Source organism: Leptosomus discolor, chromosome 6, assembly GCF_034619465.1.
Source record: "Leptosomus discolor isolate bLepDis1 chromosome 6, bLepDis1.hap2, whole genome shotgun sequence".
Classification (NCBI taxonomy): domain Eukaryota; kingdom Metazoa; phylum Chordata; class Aves; order Leptosomiformes; family Leptosomidae; genus Leptosomus; species Leptosomus discolor.
Window position 1 is genome coordinate 41,458,499 of NC_141396.1, and position 21,121 is coordinate 41,479,619.

General features: G+C 50.5%; 2 protein-coding genes across 2 annotated transcripts in view; one reads left to right on the forward strand and one right to left on the reverse strand.

Annotated features, from left to right (window-relative positions):
* Nucleotides 1-4,331: 4,331 nt before the first annotated feature.
* On the reverse strand, nt 4,332-10,702 carry ZNF511 (zinc finger protein 511). The gene is made up of 7 exons (XM_086467313.1): nt 10,511-10,702; nt 10,275-10,348; nt 9,149-9,350; nt 8,893-9,017; nt 6,592-6,777; nt 5,087-5,158; nt 4,332-4,363 (listed from the first exon to the last, which is right to left on the reverse strand). Exons 1-6 carry the CDS (start codon nt 10,700-10,702, stop codon nt 5,089-5,091), a joined length of 849 nt encoding a protein of 282 aa, XP_086323439.1. The 3' UTR covers nt 4,332-4,363; nt 5,087-5,088.
* A 1,597-nt stretch (nt 10,703-12,299) lies between these two features.
* Nucleotides 12,300-21,121, forward strand: part of TUBGCP2 (tubulin gamma complex component 2) — a 33,747-nt gene continuing 24,925 nt past the window's right edge. Inside the window, exons 1-3 of the mRNA XM_009953947.2 lie at nt 12,300-12,478; nt 14,046-14,174; nt 14,416-14,592. Coding sequence (XP_009952249.1) covers nt 12,329-12,478; nt 14,046-14,174; nt 14,416-14,592 — 456 coding nt within the window. The 5' untranslated portion in view covers nt 12,300-12,328. The remainder of the gene's footprint in view (nt 12,479-14,045; nt 14,175-14,415; nt 14,593-21,121) is intronic.

Genomic DNA, 21,121 nt, shown 5'->3' on the forward strand with positions numbered 1-21,121 from the left:
CCTCCTGGGCTTGGTGGGGGCCCCGTCGAGCCCCGGCACTGCTGGAGAAGACCTTGATACCTGGTTCCACCTCTTCAGAGATCTCACTGTCCTCCAGCAGCTCCATGGCTTGTATGCCCAGGGTGCTGGAAGAGGGGAGCAAAATCGGTGAGGAGGGGTCGCAGCACATCAGGGTTCCTAAATCCCCTCCTGTCCCATCAGGGTGCAGGGAGCCTGCCGAGACACGCCCACCCCAGGAGGCTACAATTAGAGAGCAAACAGGCTCATTTATCCGGGTCAGATGTGTCCAGGACATCAGCACTGCAGCACCCACAGCTCCCCACTGCTGCCAGCAAAGGGAAACCAGCCAATGCTTAAAGAGTTTGGGTGACTTTGGGGGAAGACAGAGCTGGGAGACTTTTAATTTTGGGGACCACCAAGCAACGACAGAAACTTATTGCCCCCTGAAATGCTTTACATTTTGCGGTGCTGCTTTGTTGTTTTTTACAAGTCAGATGCAGGTGCCCAAAGGTGTGGGGAGCACAATTGCCTCTTACATTTCCTTAGCCAAATCCTGCTCCGTAGTTAGGTCCTTCTGCCCGGTGTTGCTCAGAGCCTGCAAGAAGAGAGGGGAAGGTTCAGGAGGGGGGGAGGAGGGGGGGGGGACAGGTCACGGGTGGGTATCCCTGTGCCCGCTTGTCACCCGGGGCGGGGGGAGGAGGGGGGAGGAGGGGGGGGGGACAGGTCACGGGTGGGTATCCCTGTGCCCGCTTGTCACCCGGGGCAGGGGGAGGAGGGGGGGGGGACAGGTCACAGGTGGGTATCCCTGTGCCCGCTTGTCACCTGGGGCAGTGGGAGGGTGAGGCAGAGGGTAAGGGCTTACCTGGGTGCCCCTGGGTGCGGGCAGGAGAAGGGCAGCGCCCAGCAGGACGGTGATGCAGAGCCGCATGGCCATCAGGCTGGCAGAGAGATGGCAGAGGAGCCACGTTGGCAATAGCTGTGTTGGCTGGTGCCTGCCTGCACCCTGCAGCCACAGCTCCTGCTTGTGCCCAGAGCTCCTGCTCATGCCTACAGTCCCTGCCTGCACCTTGTGCCTGCACCCACAGCTCCTGCCCTTGCCCACGGTCCCTGCCTGCACCCTGTGCCTGCACCCACAGCCCACGCTCATGCCCCCAGTCTCTGCCTGCACCCTGGGCTCGTACCCACAGCTCCTGCCCACAGCCCCTGCACGCCCCCAGCCCCCGCTGCCCCCTCCGGCCCTGGCGGGCACGTACCGCTGCCGGCCGCCTCCCGCGCCTGCCTGGCCCTTGCCCCGCTCTTTGCCCGCTGGGCGGTGCTGCCGGGGCCGCTCGGGAGATCAACCCCCCGCCGTGCTCGGGGGTGCGGGTTCCTGCCGGGCACCAGGGCCTGCGGCTCCCGCATCCCCTACACACCCCGGGGCACAGGCTTCCCCTACTCCACGCCCCCGGGTGTTTGCACCCCCCCACGCCCCGGGGCGCAGGCAATCCCTGTCTGCCGTGGCTCCCGCGTCCCCATATTGGCCGATAAAGGGAAAAGAGCCACGTTTCTGACTGCGGGATGGACGGACGGTGACCACTGGTGCTCTGCAAGCAGTGAGCAGAGGCTGGGAGCAGCCAAAAGCCTGCTCAGAGCTGAGGTTCACAGGCTCTTGCTGTATTACATAAACAGGGCCCAAAAAATCTAAATTATTCAGGCACACCCAAGCCCTTGCAAGCAGTGGATGTCAGAAGGGAGGAAGATGAGGCAGCTTTAGTCCCTAGGGTGGCTTAGGTTGGAAGGGACCTTCCCAGATCATCCATGCAGGGACACCTTCCACCAGACCAGGAAGCTCAAAGCCCCGTCCAACCTGGCCTTGACCTGTAGAAGAGCACAAGCTTTTCTAACTTATCGGAAGCCAAAGGGCTGAATTTCCCCCCTGAAATCAAACCGCGCCGGGGCGGTGGCTGCAGCAATGCTCCTGGGCTGAAGCCCTCCCCAAGGAGATGCATTGTCCCAAAGGCCCCAGGGAGGGATGGAGGAGGTGGTCCAGGCAAGGCAGGCAGGAGGTTGAAGAGGCAATGTACAGACAGACGTCTCTCGCAAGCACGGCAGTGACACAGCCAAATGAGGCCGGCTTCAATAAAGGAGAAAAGCCTCATCCAGTGCCATCGCTGGCCACCCTCTGCTGCCTGCTCCCCTGCCAGCTCTGGGTCTTGTCTAGGATGAAAACCCTTGCAACTCCAAAACGCGTGCTGCAGGGCAGGCAGGTCTGCGTCCTGCTGGCAAGACGATCTCTGCAGGGGGGGGATGTGCTCCTGATCCCACACCCCAAAAACCACAGCAGCTTCCACGAGGCTGGGGAGTGCCAGGAGATGGCCCAGCAAGGTGGTGGCCTCTGGCATGGAGCTGCTCTCTCATGCTCTGTTGGAGGGTGTTGCAGGGGGGACCCCTCTGTCGGTGCAGGTGCTGATGTCTTGCTCCTGCCTTGGCACTAAGCACTCCCCCAGGTTGACTGCATCCCTTCCCCTTCCTTCTCCCCCATGTCTAGCACAATAGGTTCATTCTCCAACACAGGGGCACCTTCATCTCTCCTACAACAGAAGGAAAACAGGCTTTCAGTCCCCAAACATTTGCCAATGCACTTTTTTTCCCCCTGGTAACCCAGAGTTAGTTGGTAACCCAGAAGAGAGCCATGAGTCCTGAGGCTGTAACTGTAATATTCATTTATTTTTGAATAGCAAGGGCAGATGCTCAGAGACCTGGAGTCTGGGAGAAAGGAAGTAAGGAATTTTCAGGTGAAAACTTAGGACCTAAACAGGTACGGAAGAGCAGACTGTGCTACTTCTGTGTGATCTTTGGACCATCACGTGCCAAAGCCTGCAGGCACTTCCAGTGCTGCAGTGCTGCTTCAAATTTCCAGTTCTTCCAGGTGGGGGGAAAAAGCCTCGTTAGGGGCTTCTGGTGTTGGAAGGTGATTTTTGGTCATGGCTGGTCCCTGCTAGCAGACATCCCTGGGCAGAAACAGGGTGGGAGCACTAGGGTGGTGGCCACAGAGGTGATGACAGAGCCTGGTCTTCCCTCGTCTGTACCACAGCCCACCTCTGCAGGATCAGCAGCCCACTGGGGTGAGGAGGGTGCATGGGTTGGGGGTGTGTGGGTATCTGGGGGAGGCCAGGGGGGTGTGCATGAGCGTTCATGGGTGGTAGCCATGGTGGGTACAGGGGGTGCAGGCATGGGGCTGCAGATATCAGGTGGGTCCAAAAGTGTGCACAGGGGTATGGGTACAGGGCAGCTCCATGCCCTGGTGGGCTGTCCCCCTCTCTCCCCTTCTCCACCTGGACCTCCCTTTGTCTGCCCTCCTTCCTCCTGGCTGGAGGGCTGCCCTGCTGGACACAGCTTGCTCCGGAGGCCAAGGAGCAAGGATTAAGACCAGACAAGCTGGCTGAGTTTTAAACAGAGTGAAGCATTTTAAAACTCACAGGGAAATCTCCTCCATCTCTGTAAGCATCATTCCCTGCTCCTATTTGCAAGGATTCTTCAAAGCCCTTTTTATCCTCTGTTCCTCCCAGAGATGGGGGAGGGGAAAAAAAAGCAATTATAGATCCTAAGCTTCTTGGATAAACACCATTCCAGCAGCCTCTTTTCCCCCCTTCATGGACAATTTTCTCAGTGTTGTGGTTCAACAGGACCCCAAGACCCAGTGGCAGCACGCTGAGCCTGGCTCTGCATTTCAAATCCATCTTTTCTCCTGCCAGGCTGATATTAAAAAGGAAGGGAAAGGAGATGAAAAATAACCTCCATCTCAACCTGATTCTGGGGGTATTTGGAGCAAAGGCAGGTTTATTCTTCACATCTGATACTGTCTGGGCTTCAAAACAGCATTTAAATTGTCTACAAAGCAATTTTGTAAAAATCCCTTTTATTTATTCATTCACTGAGTTGGTAGTCACTTTATTTTATCTCCCCGTGGAAATGAGCTGCAAGGCACCAGAATGCTTTCCCTGGCCTAGGCAAACCTTCCGCGTGGATTTTGGAGCACATGCCGGGGAGCAGAGCAGACTTCAGTGAGGTGGAGAAGGTCAGAATTAGGGCCCAACGCTTTTCCTTCTGTTTTCTTTTTTCCATTTTGTCAGTGGCTCCAGCTTCCACACAGTCAGCAGACTTTGTCTTAGAATTTCTTGTATATATTTTTCCCCCCAAATGGCAAAAAAAAAAAAAAAAAAAAGCCTGCAGAGGCTCAGCTCCAGCAGCTGATCTCCTCTCACCTCCATATCGCAGTGCTCCTCCACAGTCCGAGACTCTGTGAGCAACTGATGTGGAGTTCAACGCGCCCCATGTCTGTGTGCTGTCCCATGGGCTGTCCTTGCTGGGAGCTATAAAAACACTGCGAGAAAACAAAAAGAATTCAGTTGAAAAAATTAAATCTACACTACTTTTCCTCTGGATTTTATTTTGATTCTTCCCTGTGCAAGCAGGGCTGGCAGGGAAGTGTGACCCCTAGGCCAGCTGAGGAGGCTGGGGGGCTGCAGGGCTTCCTGCAGAAAGGGGGAACACAGTGTATTTTGCTCGGTGTTATCCCTGCTCCATTTTTGGCAGTGATTCCTTGCAAGCTTTTCACAAAGCCTGTGTGATCCCCGCAGCTGCCTGGAGCTTCAGAACAGCATTTGCCATTTGCAAGCTCGGGCAAGATGCGACCACCTATCTAGAAAGCCATTGCTGCCCAGAGCGGTCCTGGCACTGATGAGACCCAAAACTTCACAGTGCAGGGGCAGACAAATTTATCTGTAGCTTGATTCCAGAGGGGATCAGAAAAAGAGAGCATTGTGTCTCAGGAAGAATAAACATAGGCATGGCTCAGCTCTGAAATGCTGCCAAAGGGAGGTGGCACAGTGACACGAAGGGACTGCAGCAAAGCACCTCCCAAGGTATTGATGGATCCTAAACTGCTGCCGCACAATCCCTGGCTTTGTCCTTCTGCCTTCCTTGTAAGGAGCAGGACCCTCGCACACAACTGCAAATACCCCTGTTCGGCCACAGTGCCATTGCTAACATTTGCAGGCAGCAGCGGTTGGCGCCTTCTCATCTCGTACAGGTGTGGAGCACTGACCTTCAGACTTTATTCCTTGGTCCTTTAAATCCTCGGGTGGCACCTTGTCCGAAGCAAATTGTGGATGGGATCCTGGAAAGGGAGACACGCTTTATTACACATTAACAGCCCACCTCTTGCAGGATCACCAGGATGCCTTGTGAAGCATCTCAAGCTCCCTGAGTGGGAAGAGCAAGGTATCAGAGGACCAGGACAACTAATTCACCAAAACGTAATTCAAAAAATGGGTGAAATACTGGTCTGCTTTCCCATTTATTCTGCACATTTAATTTACATTCTGGAGGCCTCTCCTCTCTTTACAACCGGGTGTACGCTATTATAAAACATAATACGCCACTGGGCAGTTGCAGTAGTTTTTTTGAGCAGAAGCAGCAGTAAAAGTGTGGCCTTTCAGCAGCAAGTTCTCTTTTTGACCTGCTGCATCACACAGAATTCAAGGGATGGCTTCTTTCTGGTTTATAAGCTGTTACACTGGACAAAGCAGTGAAGTTTAAAATGTCACCGTGGCAGCTGCTTAGGGACAGACAGACCCTGACAGACGAAAGCAGACCCAACTGGCCATAGCGTGTCGCGAGCACTTTCAGGCTCCACAACTCGTTAAGAGAGCCCTGGAACGGCGACACTCACCTCATTTGAGAGGCAGAGCTGATGCCAGTGAAAGTGAGAGGGAGCCGAGGACAGAAGCAGGTTTCCCCACACGGCGCTCCAGCACAGTCACAGGCTCATCCAGTACTGCTTCCAGACTGCCAGCGTGGCACAAATGCGGCCAACTCAAAACACAAGCATCCCTTTGCTAACTGGAATAGTTCAGGAAAAACCATACTAACCTTGATGCTGAGGGACAATTAAAATTGTGGATAAAATGACACTGGGAAGGGGGTGGTGACCTTTCGACAGCTACCTTGTATCTTGTACAGGTTTTACAGCACATAGTGAGGGGGATCGCAAGGCAAGCCAGCGCTAGGCAATTCAGTTTCAACTTTTTTGTAAAGATTTTATGTAAAAAAAGCCCAAAACCCAACAGAAAAACCAGCAATGCTGCTCTGGCCTTGCAAAACCTACGATTCAGAGTAGGATGTTCACCTGCTTTATTCGTGCCTTGTCCTGTGACTGCATGGGAGCACAGACAGCTGCAGTGCAATGCACTGGCTCAGCCCCGAGTCAGCTAGGATGGCAAAGTGTTAAAAAGCAGGAATGAAATTTGAGTATTTTAGGACAGAGTTCTTCTCTTCAGCCCCCCGCCATTCTGCAGTACCCTGGGAAGAGATCATGGGCAGGCAGACTGACAGGAACTTACTGCCACAGCTTTCACGACGTATGCGCTCTCCGTCCTTCTTTACGCTTTCCTCTTTTAAAAATGGCTTTTACTTTTAAACCACAGAAATCGTACCTCTTTTATCCTCAGCACAGAAACACCCTGAGCCGTGCTGCACTAGGCAGTGCAAAATGCAATTAAGATGATAGGGTCCCAGAAATTTTTGCCTGTGGAGGCCAGCAGTACAGACCTGGATTTATAGAGTCGTTTCTCTGGCACTGAGGAGCTGGGGCTGGCTGCAAGCTGACGGATCTCCATGTCCTCACTGGGCCCTATTTCCATGGGGTCCACTTGGAATTGCTCCGACGTCTCCACGCTCACATCCACCAGCATACTGGCACCCTGCTTTGTGGGAGAGCTCATGTGCTTGGGGCCACTGCAGATACAAAATTTTAAATCCTTTCTCAGTAAGCTGAGAGGAAAGGAAATGAGAAGTATTTCATGACGAAACAGGAAAGGAAATGAAAATTACTTCATGATGAAACAGGCCAAGTCCAATTTGGGTGAATTACTGCAATGGAGGCACAGAGATTTGTCTGTGTAAACCACCAGGAGGAGTCAAAAGGTTGCTGGAGAGCTGCGTGACAGGTTTGTATCAATTTCTACTGAAGTATTCAGGGCTGCTGCATTACAGCACACAGCTTTGTGCCCAAGTTCTTTTCTTCAGTCCATAAAGCGGCTTGATTCCCCAAGAGGACTGTCCTTTAGCTGATGCCATGCCACAGCCAAAGGTGACCCATAAGCTTTTGATCCCTGACTAAGGGGTCAGCAGCAGTTTCTTTCTTCCCTAAATGCCAAGCCACTTTACTAGTCCACGGCTGGGCCTGCTTGCACAGTCTTTGACCATCTCTCCCCTTTTCAGTCTGGCACACCCTGAAGCGTTCAGAGCAGAACACGTTTCAACTTTCGTTGCCAAACTTGCCCCAAACTTACAAAGCCTCCCTCTAATCTACTTGTGCTTTTGGGGAATGGGAATATTGCAAAGGGTTGGAGAGCAAAGCAGGAAACGTGCATGAAGTGACGCAGAGAGATCCGGGGCTTTGCATTTACACTTGAGATGGCAGGAAGGGAGCAGAGCCTGTGTGGAATAAATGCTAGAGATGACTTGGGAATTAAACTTATATTAATGCTACAGCATTGTTTACACATTAAGGAACGGTACAGAACAGAGTGCAGCAGGTATGCAAGGAATCCATCCCACAAAAGCTCCCCAGGCAACCTTGGGTGTTGGCAACATCAGGGGAGCTAGATGTGCTGACTCTGAGAGAAACAGCAGGGAGGGTAGAGCAGAGTGGAGACACCGTCACTAGGCTCTGTGATACCACTGCCGGGATGGGAACTTGATGGTACCAAGGAACTGATAAGCTGCATAGTCGCTACCCTGGGCCAACATGCTGTTATTTTTTGACAAAATACCATCCTTTGGGTGAACTTTGCTCATTATAATACTAAAACGCACCTCCAGTCCAAAAGCTACCCACCTTCAAGGTGTGACCACCCCTCACCGAGCTTGTGCCCTGGATTTCTCTGGTCTATACCTTTAAAAGTGTAGTGAGAGAACATTACACCAATCATAACAAAGGTGCGCATGACTAGAGACCCTCAAGCTCCACCTGAAAGATAAAAAATTGTATAAAAATGGTCTATGAGAGAAGGATGTTAGGGAAGATACCATCGATGACAAGTCATGGACCATCTTAGACTTCTGGGATCAGTCGAGGGGCTGAGCCTCTCTTCTCCCCCATAGGGGTGCCTTTGCGTAAGACTCGAACAGTCGGTTACACCGAGTGCTCCCTGGGAAACTCAGAAATCTCTGACGAGTTGCTTTTACAACTCAGTGTGCTTTACAGCCATGCTGTGTTATGCTTATTTGCAATTTGCACGTGCTTTGCAGACAGTGAATTTATCACTGGCAATCCAAAGAACTTGTGTACCTGTTGCTGCTCCAATAAACTGCACTATTATCAATCTGGTTCTTCTCTCTTCTGAACACGACCACACTCCTACATGTGGCTGTGCTCGTCTTGTCAAACGCTTCCAGACTGACAGTGCAGGGACTCCGTAACCATGACAGTTCAATTATCTCTCTAGCCACATGAGCTGTTAAGCGCTACCAGACTGATACTGGACGTGATCGGACTCCTAGAGCCACATTGGGCATCACTCAGAAGCTAAGCCCAGTCATCCTCAGCCCCTCTGATATCTGAGGACAAGAGGAATGCAATGAGGTTCATTTTCTGCCAAATTCCTCTGCCCTTTAATGCAATAGCCTGGAGCCACATGGGGGAGAAATAAGATAGACTTCAGCGTGAAGTAAAACACTGCTGCAGAAAGACTTGCAAGTTCAGCTCTTCTTACGAGCAGCAGAAGACGTCATTTCTGAGCCTCTTAGGACATAAACTTGCTTACTCTGGAAAGGCAGTGCGACAGCAGAGAAGCACACCACCCCTACAGGGGAAAAGCAGCTGTGCTATTGCAGTTCTGCGGTTACCTTTTCACTTTCTTCGGTCTATCAAACCGAAAGTCAGCAGGATAAAGGTGAACGGTGACCAAGTGATCCTTTCTCTCCTTGCTGCTCTTGAACTTCTTCGCACAGCCTTCTACCAAGCACTTGTACTGAAAGGCAGGAATAAAAAAACCCAAAGGCATAATTGGAAAAGGCAAGCGGGGTCAGCTGGAGACAGGGATGCCCTCCCCGGACAGCTGGTCTCCAAGGGTGCCAGCCCACGCTGTGCACAGAGACTCACCATGTTTTGCTTCTCGGCCATTATCTGGAACAGCGAGTCGTGCCACTCCAAGATGTGAATATCCAAGAGATGCCCCGACGGAAAGGAGCGCTTGCAGGAGGAGCAGACGTTCCTGTGCAGCACATTGTAGTGGTGTTCATAGCCCTCCAGAGTATCGAAGACCTGGCAGCACCCAGAGTTGTGGCAACTGAATTCAGACACCCTGCGGGGAAATTGAGACATCCATGATTTAAATGAAATTAAAGCCTTAATTTAAGCTGCACACATCTCTCTAGACGATTTTATTTACTTGTGGCATTTTTTGCGAATAACACTTCAATGCAAGGCACAATGGAATGAAGATCATGATGGCGCTGGCAGCTGGAAACTGGCACCATGGCTTGAGCATCGTACAGATTATCATCCTGTGAAGCCATGCTTCAATTAAGAATAAACACTAAGCAGCAATGTCAGAAATAAGCTGTTGATCCTTAAAGTTGCAGCTGTGGGTTAAAATTTTGTGATGCTGTTTAACAGGCACCTGTAGGATAACCTCACACAATCCTCACAGTATTTTATACACAGGTTTTAAAGTAAGATGAAGATTCTTCCCCAGGCTTAGCCTTTCTAATTGAGGCTGTCCGTATCACACAGTTTTCGCACTGTTTTGACTGGGTAAATAAGAACCTGCCACATAAATCCTCTTGCTTAGCTACAATCCCAATTTTCAGACATATTACAGATGCCTTATCTGCTTTTGGGGAACTCAGTGAGATGACATCACATCCAGCAAGCACAAGAAGGCAGTATTTAGACAGAGAGGTGGCTGCAGCACGAAGTACCGAGTTTTGACCTTTTCAGCAGGACCGTGAGGTCTGCAAACTCTATAACTTCGTTTTCCTTTATCAACTGCTTTGTGATGTGTCCGTGTCTTCTCCTTTTTAACTTATTTCTCCTCCTTGGCCTCTAAAGTCCACGGACGAGAGGAATGGCACCCATCCCAGCCTCGCACCTGCACGCCGTGAGTGGACAGGGTTCATACCAGCGGTGCCGCTGCCCACACGACGCGGAGCGCCACACAGGAACTAAGAGGCACACCTGCAGCCATCGCGATGCCGGGGCGGCGTGCGGACCCTGCCTCACTTACTTGGGTCTCTCCGCCACCTCCGCCAGGCCGGTGAGGACACCCTGGAGGTAGAGGTGCCTGTGAACGTCCCCATCCTAGGAGAGGAGGAGAGAGACAGGCAGTGGGCAGGCCGGCCTGCCTGCCTCCGCAGAGCAAACCCTTCTTCTCTGCGGGCACACAGGCCGCAGCGGGACCCGCGCCGGGAGAGGCCCGGGGGGGGCTCTGAGGGAGCCCGGCACGGGGAGGCAACCCCTCACCTCGAGGAGCGGGTGGTGGGGGCTGAGGCGGAGGCGGCTGGGGACGAAGGCGAAGGGCGGGGGCGGCCCCGGCCCCTCCCGCAGGCGACGGCGCAGCCCTGGCAGCAGCACCAGCATCGCCCGGGCAAGGGGCACGGGGGGGGGCGCATGCGCGGGGCACGCTTCCGGACGGCTGGAGGGGGGTGTGCGCATGCGCGAACCCGCGCTTCTGGGCGCTGGCAGCGAGTATTTCCGGGTAGACAGGTAGGGCCGGGGTGGCGCCGAGGCGTTGCCCGGAGCCGCGGCGGAGGTTGGGGGAAGGCGCGGGCTGCTGCGGGCCAGCCGGGGTGGGAAGCGGCCGGGGAGCGGAGGGACCCGCCGCGGCAGCTGGGCGGAGGTCTCCGGCCCGCTCCCAGCAGCGCCAACGCCTCAGCTGCAGCAGGGCTCTGGGGTCCGTGTCCGGGCGAGTCGGGGCATCTCCGGGGATGGGGATCCCCTGCCACTCTGAGCCCCGCTCGCATGGGGAAGGGCTGTTTCCTTGGGGCCGGCAGGGGTTTCCCGTGCTGCGGCTTGTGCCGGTGCCTCTGGGGCTCTCGCTCTGCCCCTCCGAGTAGAGCCTGGCCCTGGGGCCTCCGAGACCCCTTTGGGCAGGGGGACAAGCCGTTGGGTCTGGCTGAGCAAGCCCAGCTCCCCCAGCCTCCCCTAATTGCTTATGCTCTTGACCCGTGGTCACTTCAGCAGCCCATGGGGGAACTGGAGGTCGTTACTAGTGCCGATCCTTACTTCTGAGGCTGGTGACATTTGATACATCCTTTGGCAGCCGTGGTGACAGGAGGGGCAGCTTTTGGCAATTTCACACATCCCACAGTAGAGATGAGGAGTTTGTGGGCTGGGGATTATGGTGACAAGGAGGTGGAGTGGGATTCAACAGCATTTCCCCCTGCCCAAAGGGGTCCCAGAGGTGCCAGGACCAGACGTTGCTCAAAAGGGCACAACGAGAGCCCCAGAGGCACTGGCACAAGCTGCAGTATGGGAAACCCCAGTTGGATATTAGAAAAAGGTGTTTCCATGTGAGGATCAGGGCTCTGAGTGGTGGGGGGATCTGGTTCCTCAGAGTTTTAAGCTTGAACTGGACAGGGCCCTGTGCAGCCTGTTCTGATTTGACTCAGTTTTGGGTGGAGAGTTGCCTTGGCTTGCAGAGATCCATTCCAGCTTAAATGATTCGGTGATTTTGTCAAACTAAAAGTGTGTCCATATGCTCGATATTCTACATCTGTACAGGGTGTCACATTAAACTCTATACTTGCATGGTACCTCGACCAGGCTCTTACTTCTGCTACCGTAACTGAAGTAACTTTTCAGAATTTGGTGCTTGTCTGTTAATAAAATGGACAGTAGAATATAAAGACCCCTAAACTTGGAAAAACTGCTTTTGAATAACTTCAGAAGCAGCAGTATGGGTGGGCTGCTGAAGCCAGCAGTTTCAGCTGTGTCTGCAGTCTGTCAGTACGAGAATAGCACTTCTGATGACAACTCAGTAACTCTTCCACTGCCAGTGTGATTTTGAGATTGAAAAATCTCCCACCGGCTCCCCTACATCTGAAGTGGGGTTTGTACCAGTATAATTGAGTCAGACATGATAATGGGTATGTCTGTTTTGCTTGCTTCCTCTCTTTATGTGTATTTTTTTGTTCCAGTCAAATGTTTGCTTACCCTTCAGGCTCACAGTGCAGTCAGAAAATATTGTTGGTGTGGGTATGTTTTCATTTGCAGAAGTAAAATAGTAATTGTCCACCTTCATTTCTGCGGCCCACAGAGCTTGTAGCCTCGGGTGGGAGTATGAGCGAGTTCCGCATTCACCACGATGTCAACGAGTTGCTCAGCCTCCTGCGTGTTCATGGTGGGGAAGGGGCCGAAGTCTACATCGATCTTCTGCAGAAGAATCGAACACCTTACGTGACCACAACTGTCTCTGCCCACAGTGCAAAGGTAAGCGTCCATGTCCCGTAATCACAGACCTTACGGGGGTGGCCGGCAGCACTTCTGAGGGGGCGTGCTTCCTTCGCAGTCATTGACAGAGGTTCCATCCTCTGGCAGCACAGTCATCCCTAAGGAGAAATTCAAGATAAACATTCCTCAGTGTGATTTCTCTTGGCCAGTGACATGAACTACGTTTCCCTTGCTTGAATCTTCTGGGAGATAGCTTCTGTGGGTGCAGAGCTGGACATGTGTTGGGAGGGGTAATGGCTGTCCCAAATTTTTCTGAGCATAACAGCAAAGTCATGTTGGCATTGGTAAAAAAAAAAATGGGCTAATCTGATCTGGAATCTCAATTTAGGGCATAAAATTTAAAGATTATGTCAGGAAAAAGGTAAAATCCTTGCATCTTGGAGAGACTGGTGAACGAACACAAGAAGGATTGTTAGAACTGAGGTGGGGGGGATAGTTCAAAGAAGGAGCTTATTTTGTGCCTGTGATGGTTGTTTCAAATTTTAATTAGAGGGGTTGTCCTCTGGAGGAATAAAACAAATGAAAAATAATAACTGTGTAAAATGCAAGTATATGAACAATACCTGACTTTTTTTTTTTTTTTAATATCACCCAAGTATTAGGGATTAAAGCCTGACACCCTCATGACCAGGCATGCTTCTGTGGCCATGATACTGCTTGTCATTGTTGGTTTTAAAAGCAATCTATCAGGCAAGATATAAGTGCTAGAAAATAGCTAACTCTGTCTGAAAGTTCAAGTCTTTGTAGCCTGAACTGACTGTCTTCTCTAATTCCAGTCTTATGCATCATTTACACTGCCAGCTACAGTTCATAGACCTGTAGAAACATTTAAGTAGGAGGCACAGCTGGAGGCCTGCAGTCCAACCCCTTGCTCGCAGCAGGGCCAGCGTCACAGCTACAGCAGACGGCTTAGCTGTGTTTTGAAGATCTCCAGGAGATCCCTCTGTCTCTCTGGCCGTGTCCCAGGGTCACTGCTCTCTCCAGAAAGGACCGTTTCCCTAGGACTGGCTGGGATTTTCTGTGTTGCTGTTTGTGGCAGTACCTGTGGTGCTTTTGCTGTGCCCCTAGCAGCAGGGGCTGTAACCCCTTTGGGCAATGGGCGGTACGCCCTGCTACCTCCATGGCTCTGCACTGGGCTCAGGCCAGTTTGTTGATGTCTCTCTGGCTAGTGGGGTCCCCAGAGTGCGCCTAGTATCCAGCCATGACTTCATCAATGCCAAATCCCTTAGTAAACCTGCTGACACAAAATTATATTGCTTCAGACTGAGCATGTGCAAAGTGAGCCTTGGAACAGATCTTGTGCTTACCTTCGTCTTTTCTCTCCTCCAGTCCCTTCACCACCTGAAGTGCCAGGAACCCTGATCTCCTCCAGGGTAACTGTTAGCAGGAGACCAATGCTGCAGCATTCAGTCCAAAACCTGTTCCCTGAAGTACTTTGATGGCAGCAGCAGCCTGCACCTTGTCTCCATCCTTGCACAATGCTCCTCTTTGGAGTGCGTGATAACAACATACATTAAACATTTAATATTAATGTGGTGTTTTACAGGTAAAAATAGCAGAGTTTTCTCGAACTCCTGAAGATTTTTTAAAGAAGTACGATGAGCTGAAGTCTAAAAATACAAGACATCTAGATTCTTTAGTTTATCTGCTGTCAAAACTCACAGAAGACAAAGAGGTTTGTTTTCCCTTTAGAACTGGATGTGCTATAAATATTCAGCAGTAGCAACAGTGCAATGACTTTAAGTACAGCGTGCTTTCTGGTGATAATGTTCAGCGAAATGTGTTGAAATCAACAGATAACCAGTTCTAGCATTTACTTAATTATTAAAACAGTACTGAGAATTGCGTATGTTTTTTTTGCTTTAGTGTGTGCTGACCATGTTCACAAAATCTTTTCTTTTTTTGTGTACGTATAGACACTCCAGTATTTGCAACAAAATGCTAAAGAAAGGGCAGAATTTGCAGCAAATACAGCAACCAGTGGCAGCACAAATTTTTCCATTCCCTTGTCTGCTTCCAAGATATCTCTACAGGAGCTTGAGGAGCTACGCAAGCAGCTGGGCAGTGTCACAGCCAACTCCACTGGACAGCAGGTACTCTCTCTTCCCAAGCTTTGGCCACAAAATCTTTCCCTTCCGCTCATGTGTATAGCCGTGCTCTTAACTTTTATCATCTAGTGGAATTATAAATGTTCCTATCTGGGCAGATAAATCTAAATTACATCTCAAGATCTATTAGTCAGATTATGTTAAAGCTTTGTGCTGTTCTTAATGAAAGTGATCTTTTCCTGTTTAAGTCAGCTAAAGTAAGTCAAGTTTAGGCCACAACAGTTCTGATGGGCAGGGCTTAATGTAATTTTGTTTTGCCATTTCAAACAGCCGCTTTAAGCTGTGCTTGCTCAGGAGCTTGGCAGCCATTGTGAACTCCTTGCTAGGAGTTCTGCTATCGCAGATCGTGTGGGTACAATGCCTCACGTAATCATTCCCCAAGCAGACACAGCTGTTTCCTCTACTCAGCTATTTGAACTCCTGAAATAAATGCTGCAAAGTGATCCTAAAGACAAAAAGGAAGAAGTAGAAGTAAACTATATTGTTGCAAGACACAGGCTTAGAGAACAGTTAAGCAGCTATTTAATTCTCAGCAGGCTCGAGGTAGGAAGTGCAGAAGGGTGATTATTACTTAAATCCCAACTTCTGTTTCCTATAATAATCTGTATAAATAACTATACTGTATAAACTATTAACAAGAACTGGGTTGACGTTGGCTAGCCACTCTTATCACTCCTCCTGCTCAACAGGACAGAGGGGAGAAAAATATGGTGAAAAGCTTGTGCGTCAAGATAGGGGCATTTTGCCTGTGGAAGGCACAGGAGCAACTGTGTACAGACGGTTATTTGGGCAGAGGTGAAAGAGTGATAAATGGGGAGAAGGGGAAGAAGAAAAGATGCTCAGAGATCTGTAGCGAGTGAGCAGTTGGACAATACTCGGCTTTGGTGAGGCCGCACCTTGAGTACTGTGTCCAGTTTTGGGCCCCCCTCTACAAGAAGGACATTGAGGTGCTGGAGAGGGTACAGAGGCGGGCTACCAAGCTAGTGAAGGATTTGGAACATGTCCCGTGTGAGGAACGGCTGAGGGTTCTGGGGCTGTTTAGCCTGGAGAAGAGTGGGAGACCTTATCGCTCTCTACAGCTACCTGAAAGGAGGTTGTAGCGAGGCAGGGGTCGGTCTCTTCTCCCTAGTAACAAGCGACAGAACAAGGGGAAATGGCCTTAAGCTGCACCAGGGGAGGTTCAGGCTGGATATTAGGGAGAATTTCTTTACTGAAAGGGTTGTCAGGCATTGGAACAGCCTGCCCAGGGAGGTGGTGGAGTCACCATCCCTGGAGGTGTTTAAGAGACAGGCAGGTGTTGTACTTAGGGACATGGTTTAGTGGTGTTGGTAGAGCTAGGACAAAGGTTGGACTCGATGATCTTGAAGGTCTTTTCCAACTGAAACTGTTCTATGATTCTATAATATGTGCAAATGCTTCCATTTAGAATTTTGCAGCTTACCTTTGTCCTAGAGGTTTGTTTCTGTTCTACCTTTTGATGACCGGTCAATAAAATCTAACAGGGGACAAGCCTCCGGACTCTGAATGTGACTGTTTCTGACGATCCCGGCATGCTTATGGAGGCTCAGAAATCACACACTGGGGTCTTCTCCGTCTGCAGTCTCCACTGTGGCTGTCCTGCCCCCTCGCTCAGTGGAGGAATACCTATGGCTTGTTAGCGCACGGGGTCTGTCTGCATCGCTGAGATGCATGCTTCGGTCAGCTGCTCGCGCTGCGGCGCTGCTGGCCCTGCTTGGCCACGTGGCAGCATCTGTGTTCACGATGTGTCCTGCTAACCTTTGCTGTTGAGCTGTCCAGCTGTGGTTGCGTATGGTTTATTGCCCGTGCCGGCTCCTCAGCAGATGTGCAGTTACTCTTCAGTTTCTGAAGATCTTTCTGTGGCAATGGCTGAGCAGAGCTAACACCTTCCAGGGAACACCCTCCTGTCCCTGGTGAAGGTCATGGCAGTAGATGATGCATCTGCCACCAAGTGAGGAGTTTGCTGTAGTGGTCAGATCACTTCAGCTGTTGATAGCTAGCGGAATGGACCCTCTGTGGGCACATGACGGGTCTCTCGGCTTGAAGGGCTGTATGTCCATGTGATGATGGGGAATTCAAATCCTAAACAGAGAGAGTCCAAGCCCCTCTCACTGTCAGGCAGTGTTAAAACCAGCCTAGTTCCACATGCACTGTGAAATACATGTCTGCACAGACTGTTTGCCTGACTCATCCAGATCCTTCACAGATGATCTGAGACAAGTGGTTGATTTAGATCGTGGAGAGAAGATGAATTTCCAGTAAGATAACTCATCTTTCTAATAGGATTTATGTGCGGACTTGCTAAAAGAGGAAAGAAGAGTAAGTGATGTTCTCTGGGATGTGCAGTTCACAACCAAAGGAAGTGAAATGGCAATGCAAGTCAATGAAAATTTTTTTCCTCCCTGCTGCTCCATTTGTACTTTTTCTCAGGCTTAAAGAGCTGAAACTCTGATAAAAGGCCCTAATCAGCAGGTGCTTGGGGCCATTGAGTCAGTAGGGCTGTATCAACTCACATAGCTGAAATCTCTTGACTCAGAGTTTCCACTAGAGCCACTTCCCAAGAGGACTGTCAAGTAGTCATAATAATTGCAGTTGATTTATTTCCCCATCTCTTTTCTAGAAGCCAGGTTGTGCACTGGCACAAGCCCTGGAGTGGTCCTTCACACTGATTAATGAATCGAGGGTCTCACTTGAGCAACTCTTATTTGTGGTCCTCGTGGCACCGTCTTCATTCACCGGGCATGGAGGATAGCTGCCAGTGTTTGCACAGGTTCGTTGTGGCGCTGATGGGAAGAGCTGCTGGGGTTGTCCAGTCCAGCCCCCCTCTCACAACAGGGCTATCACCTGCACTAAGTCAGGGCAGCTGTCGTTTTGTCCATCTGAGTCCTGCAGCCCCCCCAGGAGGGAGATACCCCACCTCCCTGCAGACCCACCGTGACTGCTCCCCCTCTGTGGGAAGAAGTGTCTCTGGAGATACTCAAAACATGTCTGGACGCATTCCTGTGTGACCTGCTGTAGGCTAACCTGCTTTGATGGGGGAATTGGACTAGATGATCTCCAGGGGTCCATTCCAACTTGCTTCCTGCCCGATCTCAATATCCCAAGAGGCAGGTTGTGTCCGTGGCTGCCTGAACCTCCTGCCACAACCTCCTGCCACTGCTGAGGGGAGCTTGGCTTCATCCATTATCTTCGTACTCATCCTTCCTGTAGTTGCAGGCTGCTCTTAGCCCTTCTCTTGGCCAGACCCAGCAAAGCCCAGCTCCCCCCACTGCTCCTCCTTGGTTGTGTGTTCTGGGTCCAGTGTATGCCCACTGCTGCCCATCCTCCCTGGCACCAGGGCTGTAGTGTGGGGAGCCCTTTGGCGCAGTTGACTTTCATTGAGCACAAAGATGAGCTCTTTCTCTACCTCTATGGATTTGGGCACTGTCGTTGCTTAAGATACCAGATGCAGGTTCATCAATGTGACAGTGACAAACTGCCACCCTATCCTGTGGCCTTTTAAGTGCCAGGCTGACACCCAAGAGCCACATTTTCAGTCCTAGAAGTTTTATCCAGGCTGTCATCGAAGCCTCTAATGACAACGATCTAAATTCTAAGATGCAGAGAGAAGGTGATTTATGCCCCTGAGATGTGTGCTTTGTCACTGGTGCCACCAGTGCTGTGCCATCTGCCCTGTGATTACTCGGCACTGTCAGAGAGATCATCCAGTGATCTTTCAGTGATTGGAGTTGCTGCCTGGACCAGTTTTGGCCCAAGAATCATTGAGGTGGTGAAAGTTATGTGTTCCCTTTCAGGTAGCTGTGTCCTTTATAGCCAAAACTGTCAACTTTTTTGAACTCTGCCAGTTAACAAATTCAGACTAGAGCTGGTTGAACTCCCTGCCTCTTGTCATCCCAGAGAATCACTAGTTAAGAAGAACCAGTCCCTTGATGAAGAAGATTCTGCTTTTGTTTCAGGGGTTGTGGCTGCTCCTTTTCACGATCACTGTAAAGAATAGGCCTCAGTCCCTGCCTTTTTATTAGGGACAGATGCCACAGCCTTACTCCAGGCACGCCCTAGCCCATAGGCTGTGAACTCACAGGGACAGAGGTTCCAGCATGCTCCCTCACAATATCATGAACTCATCTCATTTAGGGACTTCCCTCAGACACTGGGAGCTATGGAGCTTATTCTTGTGTAGTATGGAAGCAGGGAGTTTTACAGTAGATATTTTGCAGGGCCAAGAAGGAAAGGAGACTGCTATATGAATAAAGAATTAGCTGGATAGCTGCATCCAAAGAGCTACAGTCAATGGCTTAATGTCCAAACGGAAACCAGTAATGTGTGGTGTCCCTCAAGGGTCCATATTGGGACCAATACTGTTTAATATCTTCATCAATGACATAGTGGGATTGAGTGCACCCTCAGCAAGTTTGTGGATGACACCAAGCTGAGTGGTGCAGTCGATACAGTGAAGGAAAGGGATACCATCCAGAGGGACCTGGACTGGCTGGAGGAGTGGGCCCATGTGAACTTCGTGACATTCAGCAGGGCCAAGTGCAAGGTCCTGCACCTGGGTCAGGGCCACCCCCGCTACCAGTACAGACTCGGGGGTAAAGGGAATAGAGAACAGTGCTGCGGAGAAGGACTTGGGGGTACTGGTGAAAAAGAAAAAATCGGACATGGGCTGGCAATGTGCCCTTGCAGACTGGAAAGCCAAACATATCCTGGGCTGCATCAAAAGAAGCGTGGCCAGCAGGTGGAGGGAGGGGATTCTCCCCCTCTGCTCCATCCTCATGAGACCCCCACTTGGAGTACTGCATACTGCATACAGCTCTGGGGTCCCCAGTGCAAGAAAGACATGGACCTGTTGGAGCAGGTCCAGAGGAGGCGGTGAAAGTGATCCGAGTGTTGGAACACATCTGTGGAGAGAGGCTGAGAGAGATAGGTTTGTTCAGCTTGGAGAAGAGGCAGCTTCAGGCAGACCATACTGTGGCCTTTCAATATATAAAGGGGGCTTATAAGAAAGATGGGTTGGACTTTTTACCAGGGCCTGTAGTGACAGAGCAAAGGGCAGTGGTTTTAAACAGAAAGAGGGTAGGTTTAGATGGGATGCTCCATCCCTGGCAGTGTTCAAGGTCAGCCGTGATGGGGCTTTGAGCAACCTGATCTAGTAAAAGATGTCCCAGCAGGGGAATTGGACTGTGTGATCTTTAAAGGTCCCTTCCAACCCAAACCATTCTGTGAGTATGATCTGATTTGATTATGGCAGTTGGAGACATGAATTATTTAATGTCTCTGAATTTCCAAGGTGTAACTTTCATATAGTCCATCTCACTGAACTAGCTCTCTTCTATAGTACTGTCTTCCATCTCCATGTGCTGTTGAGACCTTACCTGGCTCCGTTAGGTTGTGTGGTCTCCCATATTTAGCACAATGCCTCAGAAGCTTTTGGACTTAGATACTTTCTTAGTCTGCGTCGTTCATGGAGGTGTTGTGATGGTGAGGTTTATGGTTTGTGGAGCTTTTCTTCCAACTCATTCCTCCCTGCCATTTGGGAAGATGTAATGGTGGCTGCCCTTCTCCGAAGCAGAAGCTTGTTCATCCAGCCATGTTGCATATGGCCAGTGATATAGGGAGATCTTCTATTCTAGGTCTTCCTTTAATGACCTGGAGCTCAAGATTATGCAGGAAGCGCACATGATGTTTTGATCTTTTGGCCAATGTCTGTGTGTCCAGATTGTGACAGACAGGTAAAACTATGTGCTACTTCAATAGAGTATTATTTTCTGACTATATGGGTTTAAGATTTATAAAGAGGTTCAAGTTGTTTACCCATGTGAAGTACTGTCCTACACCAAGATCTGCAGGTTTATGTGAAGTTCAGTCATCCTTTGAATTACTAGCAACTTACTTGACTCTTCATCCTTCTCTATACCCTCCTATGAGGGTCCTGTTTCTGTTAGGGGAGCAGAGGAAATTGAGGTCCTTCTAGCAGATCACACATATACAGTGTAAGTAGGAATGTAGTGTTGCTTTGGGGTGCCTCTCTGAGCTGGGGACATTGTACTGGTGTTATGTCAGTGGCGAGGCTGCAGCAAACAGTCCTGGAGCTGGTGCTGCTTGGAGGAGAGGTCCTAGAGCTGATGCTTGTTTGAAGGATTTCAAGACCCAGCACTGGGCAGCTCTGAGAATATGAAAAATGTCTGGGGCCAGCCACAGCGTGCATCAACCTCCTCTCACATGTAAGAGTGCAATTCTTTAAGATGCAAAGCTCATGTGTATGTGTCCTCTCTCCTCTGAGACCTTCTATGAGAGGGAAGTAAAATGACCCTGTGCATCTCCCATTTCACATACACATCTGTGGACCTTAAGAAATGGCGTTCATAAGCCTGTGTCCTGTGTTTGTGTGCTTGGGGCTCTAAATGTTCGTGTAGGTTGTACATCTTGCAGGCCTCTTCAGCTGATAATTATTCTTGCAGTGCATTTATTTTAGTGTCAGAGACCCAGAACCAGG